Source organism: Engraulis encrasicolus, unplaced genomic scaffold (genome assembly GCF_034702125.1).
Source record: "Engraulis encrasicolus isolate BLACKSEA-1 unplaced genomic scaffold, IST_EnEncr_1.0 scaffold_949_np1212, whole genome shotgun sequence".
In the NCBI taxonomy this organism is placed as follows: domain Eukaryota; kingdom Metazoa; phylum Chordata; class Actinopteri; order Clupeiformes; family Engraulidae; genus Engraulis; species Engraulis encrasicolus.
In genome coordinates, this window is record NW_026946301.1 from 6063 (window position 1) to 15751 (window position 9689).

Consider the following 9689-nt stretch of genomic DNA (forward strand, 5'->3'; position numbering starts at 1 on the left):
CTGCAAGCACATTCGCTATAAAGAATCACGTATAGGCTGACATATTACACAACATAGGGCCAAGGGTACTCGCTCTCTCTGCTGCCTTGCGGACAGGACACTGGCAAATGGGGGCACAGTGACGTGATTATGTAATCGCCATGGGCGTTGTTGTTTGCCACACTTCATAGAAATGTGCATGCTATAGTCACACAAAGCCTGACGGGTAATGAATATGACTGGTACAGACCAGCAGCTAAGGCAGTGCCAGCTCGCGGTCACCAGCATCACAACAAGCTACTGTGTAGTAATTATGCCTCTATCAAAGGCTGATATATAAAATATGGGTCATCTCTGCAACTTAAAAGGCAGGGGCCAATGTGGGTTTTTATGTAACACACGAGGGATTGGCCATAAACACATGAAGTTTCGAGAGAAAGTGTTTTAAAAACCAGAAAAGCACTGTTTAATTCAACTCCTTTGGGCAAAGTGCAAAACCTGAACACAGATACGGATAATAAAAAAGGATGTGATACAATTGTGACTAAAAGTGATGCGGACAAACAGAAATGTCACGATATAAAACTTTTTCACTGCCCTGACCCATGCACTTGGGTTTATAAAGCCGTGTCAACGGGGGAAAGCCACATTGAACTTCAAGGGATAGTTTTCATATTACAAATACCTGAGTCAATACCAAGGGCTACACGGCGCACACCTGAAGCATCCTGGAAGCGGAGCGTGAGAGAGCCCTGAGGAGGGAAAGCAGCAGGCCTACCTTGTAGACTTCAGAGAAGAAGCCCGAGCCGATCCATTCACAGATGAAGTCATCCAGGCGCGTCAGGCGAGAGAAGGCACTGATCAGGGCACGGTAGGAGGAGGGGCACACCCTGCTGTCCAACTGGGCAGGTCCCGTCTCGACCCCGCCAACCCCCACGTCCAGCTCCTCCGGTCGGTCCGGTCGCATGGGGAAGCTGGCTATGGAGTTGCGCTTGTTCCGGTCCATGGCTAACTGGTGCTGCAGACGTCTGTTCGTGGTAGAGGAGGAGTACGCCGTGGTCCTTTCACATCTTTGATGGGCAGCAGGCAGTGGTGTAAGGCAGGCCTAAGGAGGAAGTGAATAGGGTTGTTATTAAAAGATCATTGCATAATAAATCTCTCTAAGTTTCAAGTCACTGTACTGTACGTATGGGGCAGTAATTGAGTATAAAGAATACAGTGTTTGTTGCAAGCATTGTTTGAAAATGATGAGCTTATGCAACTGTGATTTCATTCCATTGTCTACTGCAAAAAATAAGTGCAAGTATAAGTACAAGTTCAGATGCTGGATCACTGAATTGAGACCTTGTTTCCACCACCAGTCTATCCAATGACAAGTTACCATTTTTGCAAGTCACGAGATATGATCTCTGTTCATGTGGCCACCTTCGTTTTTAGTAGAAATTAAATGTGATTTCAAGGGTGATAACAGTCATGGTCAGGAGCAGTTGTGAAACAGCTGGGTCATTTCACGTGAAATCAGACGCTTTGGGACCCGACCGATCCGGATTTCAATCATACTTGGCGTGCCTTTTTAGTAGCAAGGTAGCACCCCAGAACTGCATTGGTTTGAATCTGACACTAATATTAAGGGAGAAACAGACTAGGAAAGGTTCACATTTTAGGGTAGGACACTATACATTCAGCCTTGAATATATCAGTCAGTGTTAGTCACAAAAAGATGCCTGTGGTATTGTTTGAAAGCTCTTTTCTGGCTCTACATATTACACAATCAGCTTGGAATACAACAACTCTCAGAATATGAATTATGATAAATTGAAAAATTAAAAATTGAATATCTAAAAAAAATATATTTTAAAATGGCCAGTTCCTTGTCCAAATGTAGCCGGCAATGTCATTAGCAACACCTCAAATGCTGGTGTTCGGTTCTTTATTCATTTCAGAGAGAATTTGACTCACAAATATGGCATCATACAGACCACTTACTAATAATATGGTAATACCATAGTAGCATCACATGACAAAACAAAAACAAAACAAAAATGGTCAGTTTCCATGGTCCCAGGTTTCAGAAACTAAGGCAGATGTCCATTTATACACACCAAATGATGATATGTGAATGTTTGAACATTCCATCTCTGTGTACCTGTGTCATCTTCCCTTTGCCGTACTTTAAAGAGATAATCAATGGCTACACTCTCATTTTGTACTACCAGTGCATTTGAAGCAGCAGCTGTGTCTTCTGTAGATAATGTATAAGTATGTCCCGTTGCAGTTAGGTTCCACTACCAGAAGCACATCCTGATGATCCATGACAAGTCTATCTGGTCTGAAGGGAAAAGTGAAGGATGGAGATGGCCCATGAGGATGCAGGAAGTTCAGTTTCACCTCTCCAGTGCTCGGCATACATTCCTCAACACATGCTAGCCGCAGTTGCCATCATATACAGCTACAACATACCCTTTGATGCTTGAAAATGTAACACATTCCTTTACTGAGCTCACTCTTTCAACTCCTTCTCTGAATGCGGAAAATGGCCTAATGTCCATTGACAATGGGCAGAAGCTGTGTAGTTTTTGAGTACCTGGAATAGTTCTTGCAGATTCAAACCTCTTCAACAGGTTCTCAGCTTCATGACGGTGCATCTCTCTCAAGAACATCCATTGCCAGTTTGCCACAACAGTGATATACCATCATGAAGATGAGAACCTGTTGAAAAGGTTGGAATCTGCAAGAACTATTCCAGGTACTCAAAAACTACACAGCTTCTGCCCATTGTCAATGAACACAGTGGAAGTTAGGCCATTTTCAGCATTCAGAGAAGGCAGAGTTGAAAGAGTGAGCTCAGTAAAGGAATGTGTTACATTTTCAAGCATCAAAGGGTATGTTGTAGCTGTATATGATGGCAACTGGTGGCTAGCATGTGTTGAGGAATGTATGCCGAGCACTGGAGAGGTGAAACTGAACTTCCTGTATCCTCATGGACCATCTCCATCCTTCACTTTTCCCTTCAGACCAGATAGACTTGTCATGGATCATCAGGATGTGCTTCTGGTAGTGGAACCTGTAACTGCAACGGGACGTACTTATACATTATCTACAAAAGACACAGCTGCTGCTTCAAATGCACTGGTAGAGTACAAAATGAGAGTGTAGCCATAGATTATCTCTTTAAAGTACGGTAAAGGGAAGATGACACAGGCACACAGAGAAGGAATGTTCAAATTTGGTGTGTATAAATGGACATCTGCCTTAGTTTCTGAAACCTGGGACCATGGAAACTGACCGTTTTTGTTTTGTTTTTGTTTTTGTTTTGTCGCGTGATGCTACTATGGTATTACCATATTATTAGTAAGTGGTCTGTATGATGCCATATTTGTGAGTCAAATTCTCTCTGAAATGAATAAAGAACCGAACACCAGCATTTGAGGTGTTGCTAATGACATTGCCGGCTACGTTTGGACAAGGAACTGGCCATTTTAAAATATATTTTTTTTAGATATTCAATTTTTAATTTTTCAATTTCATAATTCATACTCTGAGAGTTGTTGTATTCCAAGCTGATTGTGTAATATGTAGAGCCAGAAAAGAGCTTTCAAATAACACCACAGGCATCTTTTTGTGACTAACACTGACTGATATATTCAAGGCTGAATGTATAGTGTCCTACCCTCACATGTGAACCTTTCCTAGTCTGTTTCTCCCTTAATATTAGTGTCAGATTCAAACCAATGCAGTTCTGGGGTGCTACCTTGCTACTAAAAAGGCACACCAAGTATGATTGAAATCCGGGTCGGTCGGGTCCCAAAGTGTCTGATTTCACGTGAAATGACCCAGCTGTTCATTTTAATCAATGGCAATGTTGAGGCATGGGGGTCATTTTCATAAAATACAGACAAAATGGCTTCAAACACTGAACCAACATGCTTTGCATACTTCATGTCCAGCCTGATTCAGCAATCAACAATGACATCACTGTCCAAGTGTGGGTCAGAGAGTATCAATGGTTGAATGTGTTACATGGACTTGAGCGGTATTTCAGACTAGCTGCCAATATACTGTATATGGTAACACCTTTAAACTCCACAATGCTTTCCCTTTTGTCTTGATATTTTATACATAAATATATTTCATTTCTCATACAAATACAGGAGGCATATGTAGCCATCTTGATTTACAGTGCAATCTGGCTAAACAACATATGAAAAGAAAGACACAAAATCTCAAGAAGCAGTCTGTTCACAAACACTGTTTATAAACATAAACTTGGACAATGGGCTATCCCATTTTGAGTCTAGTTCCAGTGACTGCAAAACAGCACTATTGCTGGACATCAAAGTCACGTTTGAAGCCATAGAATTAACGCTTTCTTCAAGACTTCACTTCAAACAAAGACTTCCAGTCTGTCTCTGTCTACATAGCCTCTTTCAAGCAATGAGTGTGACAAATGAGCCTCTAGACCAGCCTTAATTTCTCATAGGTCGTTGCTGTACTCTGATGTTTTAACAAATAAAAGATAGACAGTTTACCATTATCTTTTTCAACACTTTGGCAAATGAACATTGAAAATTTCAATGATGGGCAAAGTGCAAAGTCTCCCATAGCCGGAAAGTGATGCATAAACCAAGTTTAGCAGTTGGTGTGCGAGCATTTAACTAACCCAGTGAAGTTTCCTTCTTAGAATTTTGCTCCTAGTTTTTAGTACAGAAAAAAAGATTATGCCTAGCAATATTAGCCAAAATTATCTTTGGTTCCATTTCAAATGTTGTTCTTTTCCTTTCATTTAAATCAGGGCCTGCAGATGATTCCGTCTGAACAAAGACGTGCAGCCAGAACATCAGTGACATCCTTAAAAGGACTTTTTTCCCTCCTCCAGCCGGGGCCTTTTTCCCATTTTTCTTGCGCTTTAAAATTACAAAGCCGGCAGTGCCAAGAATGTCCACGACTATTTCTGTGTGCTGAGCCCTTCAGGAAAATGCACAACACGAGGGAGGCACTTCGAATGCTTATGTCATCATGCCTCCTCATTCTGAGCACTGTAAGAAAAAAACGACGAGGGACCCCCTTTGGTGTGAGAAAGCAAATAACTTAGCAAAGCAAAGACGGATAAAGACAGAGGGCAGAGTGACAGACTGACGGACAGAGAGCGAGAGGAGCGAGAGCGCGCGAGAGAGAGCGAGAGAGAGCGCGAGAGAGAGAGAGAGAGAGAGAGAGAGAGAGAGAGAGAGAGACACAGACACAGACACAGAGAGAGAGAGAGAGAGAGAGAGAGAGAGAGAGAGAGAGAGAGAGAGAGAGAGAGATAGACAGAGACAGAGGGAAGAAGAAGAAGAAGAAAAAGCAAAGAAGAAGAAGAATCTGCTGCTTTTGCTCTGAGGGAAAAGAAAAGCAGACAAGAGTGGGTTTTCTAACACTTGGCTGCAGCACACTCCCTCCCAGCTGGCTGTCATCTCAGCAGTCGATCCGCTGTTTATAATGCACCAGGCCTGGTCACTCTCCCTGCTCTTCCATACACAAAGAGCGGGCAGAGGGACCACTTCATATTGGGGATGATGGACAGGCATAAGGGAAAAGATGCAGAGAAAGAGTTGTGAATAGAGAGAAGACGCAGAGCTGGACAGAGACACAGATACAGAAACGGATAGATGGGGTGCTGCAGAATGGATAACTGCATGTGTGTCTGTGTCTGTGTCTGTGTGTCTGTGTCTGTGTGTGTGTCTGAGTGTGTCTGAGTGTGTCTGAGTGTGTCGCTGGGTGTGTGTCTGGGTGTGTGTCTGGGTGTGTGTCTGAGTGTGTGTCTGTGTGTGTGTCTGTGTGTCTGTCTGTGTGTGTGTCTGTCTGTGTGTGTGTCTGTCTGTGTGTGTGTGTCTGTGTGTGTGTGTCTGTGTGTCTGTGTGTGTGTCTGTGTGTGTGTCTGTGTGTGTGTCTGTGTGTGTGTCTGTGTGTGTGTCTGTGTGTGTGTCTGTGTGTGTGTGTCTGTGTGTGTGTGTGTGTGTGTGTCTGTGTGTGTGTGCGTGTGTGTGTGTGTGTGTCTGTGTGTGTGTGTGTGTGTGTGGTGTGTGTGTGTGTGTGTGTGTGTGTGTCTGTGTGTGTGTGTGTGTGTGAGAGAGTGAGAGAGTGAGAGAGACATAACGTGGAAAAGAGAGAGGCTTTAGCTGAACTGGAGAGTTGCTCCTCAGAGTTGAGCTGAGATCAGCCTCCCGTCCGTAAACACCAAGCAGTCTAAGAGGGTTAGTGTAAACTAGTGCTGTCAACTGTGCACAGCCCCCTGCTGAGGTCCCGTGTCAAAGACAAAGAGAACAAAGGGAGGGAAAATATAATGTGGAACACACAACGCTGACTGACGGCAAGCTGGGCACGCATCTGACTGGCATCCTGCACTTCAGCTGTGTCAACTACACAATATTTAGGGTGGCTTGTATAATGCAGTCCGCCTCATTAGATATCGTAAATTACGCCGACATTGAAAGAACGTGCATTCCACCGACTTGTTCAACCACATGCATTCCAATCATAAAAATACCAAGGCGTGTAGCAGTCAATTTGTACTAAGTTTGGAAGCCGGCTGGAAGTGTTTCAACTAGTCTCTCTCTAGTGACACATCCTCATACCAAATCAACGGGTAAACCCATGTAAACAATCACCCAGGGCCCTGCCTCTCTACATAACTTTGGTATTGGACAGGCAAGATAGCTTATGCTATAGAGTCCTAGGCTGATGTTTACATGATGATTAACTTACATATGGGTGGATTGAGAGTAGTTGCCTTTAAACCATCACAGGTGGGAAAAGATGGTTGTGAATCGATGCATGTGTAACATTAAACCTGTTACACATGCATTTTTCTTCTTTAATTCTGCCTTTGCAAACACCTGCCTTAGAGACAGTGGATGTAAAAAGGCATCAGTCAAAGTTTGACAGTCACAGTAGGCCTACTGGAGTGCAAATACTGAAGACCTTGTATATGGGACATCAGTTTTGCTGAGGTTTCGCCACTCTTTCTTTGGCGAATGCTGTATAGATTGTTGTATGGCATTGGTCTACTTCAAGGTATTTTAAGACTCTTACAATCAGAGCTTGCAATCTGTTTTACTACCACACCACAGGGATCAGAAAAAAACAGCATGCCGCACATTCCAAAGATTTGAAATAATGACTGTGCTGGAGTGCACTTTGGAGAATGGGCTTTTCCTAAGGGTCTGTCTCAGGTAAAGGATAGGTTACTGGAGATCTTGAATATGTTTCCTTGGACTTTGCTCGATGCAGGTTGTAGAATTGCCTAACGTTAAGCGTTCCATAAATAGGTTGTATTTAGATGGCCTTTAAATGCGGTCTGCATGTCACCGACCGCGAAAGACCTCCGAATTCCCATCAATAGAGATTAACCGCGAAAGTCCATTGTTGGCTTCGTGCAAGGGCCATATGAAGAAACTACTCTGATGTGTAACTACATGCAGATAAATAACCCAAATCACAACAAAAACAAGGCTGTCAACAGCTACTTCACCCACTGAACGTGATGTATATCGCGTTGGCTGTCAAACACAGGGAAGCGCACAATGTTGCTGTAGAGTAACCGTACATTGTATTTCACATCAAAATCCCATGCACAATTAATTATGCATATGTGGAAGATAACACCTGATGGCTCATGGCCATATAATTTAAAAACGGGTTAGATAGAGTCCGAAATTTTAGACCTCCACAAGAGCATGCTATAATTAATTCATTTAGACAAACTCAGTGGGCCTACTTAGCAACAAGTTGTAGCAGTGTGTCGCATGTCTACTTTTATGAATAGTTTGAAAAGCCCACCACATTTCCCTTTGACACACAAACTGGTTGACTGTTGATTGTTGATTAATGTTAGCTGATGTGCTAGTGTTAGCTGCGTCTTCCCAAGTTGGAGTGAGTGAATTACTGTACTTACCTGACAGTTTGTCTTTAGTTCTACGTAAGGATCCGTTCAAAGGGTCGATATGTCTCGTCAAGTCCCATTGCAAGTCACAATGAAGTCAAAAGTGTAATGTGCAATCCATCACCACCAGCATATCCATGCACATTACACACGGAGATCTCAGCTAGGTCAGCTAGCCGAAGTTACAACATTACTTCTTTTTCACCACAACAAGTTGCTCCTCGCTAGTTGTTAGTAAGTTTTCCATAGGTGACTGGGTTGGTTTCCATACGCGCAAGTTAAATAACATTACCCGGCGAGTTCGGGGGCCAGGGGGAAGAAATTGAACTTGCTACCCGAAGTTCGTTTCTAAAATGTTTATTCTAGAATACCCACAGCAGCGACAATAAACAAGGCGCTAGCCAGCTAGCACATGCATTTTTGCGTAAAAAGAAAAGTGTACATCCAAATCCACTCGAGACGTATATCCAGCCCGTATCCAGTAGCCTACGTCGCATTTGCCAAGTACGCAGAACACTTTTTTCTTAATTACACCATAATTCCAGTCTGAAAGTATATGGCTTCCACAACCCCCTACTACGCCAGTGCCATAACAAATGCCTCTCCCCTGGCCTCCACTTGCTTTGTCATATGGGTTGATTGCACAGTGATTGACCGGAGAGTAAGGCCAGTAAGGTGCGAGAGTTTGTGCCAAACAGCCACTTTCCTTTTCCACCAACGAACATACAGTGCACAGCTTAGATAGATATGCGTTTACGGGCGAATCACTATGTCCCAGCAGACTAGTTGCGCTCGCCAATAATGTAGGCCTAACCTGATGTTCCTAGGCTTTGCGAATGAAAAATCACAACTTTAGCTTCTAGAGCTCTAGCCACAACTGGGTAAGAGCATGGCCTATTCCCATTTATTTAGAATATGTGATACTGCCTCTGATATTTAATTGTCCATCGACTTTGACTTTTTTCTGATCTTTTTTTCTAGAGGAAAGCAAAACCCTAGCGCAAACTTTAGAGTCAGACTTATGGAGTGGTTGGTTTGTTCCCATATGCGCAGCAATACCCCAGATTGGTTGGTCATAGCGTGCCACACACTGAATATGGAATATGATGCGGCAAAATTGGAATTAATTTAAAAATGCAAGACGTTGCCCTTTGCGTTTGCCGGTCAGAACTATGCGCCAAAATTTCTGGTGGCCCCCCGCGCCCACCGGCCATCTATTGGCAATCTGGTGTAAATGTGGACTACCCGGCTTGTTTTCCAATGGCGTGCGATTGTTGTGGCACGGCGCCCTGCGCGCCCAGAAGCCATTGGATGAAAGGCAAAGCGGGGATTTCTATTCATGACCTCTGGCCTGCCCCGAGCCCTTTGCCAAAGCACCTGCTGAGCTGAGAATCGTAGTCCTTTATATTTATTTATTTATCGTTTATTTATTTATGATTGATCGTCATCAGGAAATAGTCCATGTTTTATTTCACTATATTGTGCCTGTATATGCCTATTTTATTATTATTATTATTGAGGCAGCTGCATGGTGCATCAATTTATTATCATGTAGCCTACCCAACCCATGCTGATTTTATTGGGGCTGTTTTTATTTGGCCATGAAGCAACCACATTTCATTACATCCATGTATGCAAATGCAACCCGCTGCGGCTGCGATATAGGGGTTAAGCAGATTTCCAAATCCCCTTTCTAGTTAGGCCTGAGCGGTGCGTCGACGTCACACTCTTGGATAGTAGGCTACTAGGCCTACTGACAGATAAAGCCAGGGCGTCCAGAGAGCGGTAAGAA

At 43.4% G+C, this 9689-nt stretch overlaps 1 protein-coding gene across 1 annotated transcript; it reads right to left on the minus strand.

Moving 5' to 3' along the window:
- Window positions 1-682: 682 nt before the first annotated feature.
- LOC134445039 (dual specificity testis-specific protein kinase 2-like) lies at window positions 683-8492 on the minus strand. The gene is made up of 2 exons (XM_063194164.1): window positions 7910-8492; window positions 683-1084 (listed from the first exon to the last, which is right to left on the minus strand). The coding sequence occupies exon 2, from the start codon at window positions 983-985 to the stop codon at window positions 683-685; it is 303 nt and encodes a 100-aa protein (XP_063050234.1). The 5' UTR covers window positions 986-1084; window positions 7910-8492.
- Between the last annotated feature and the right edge of the window lie 1197 nt (window positions 8493-9689).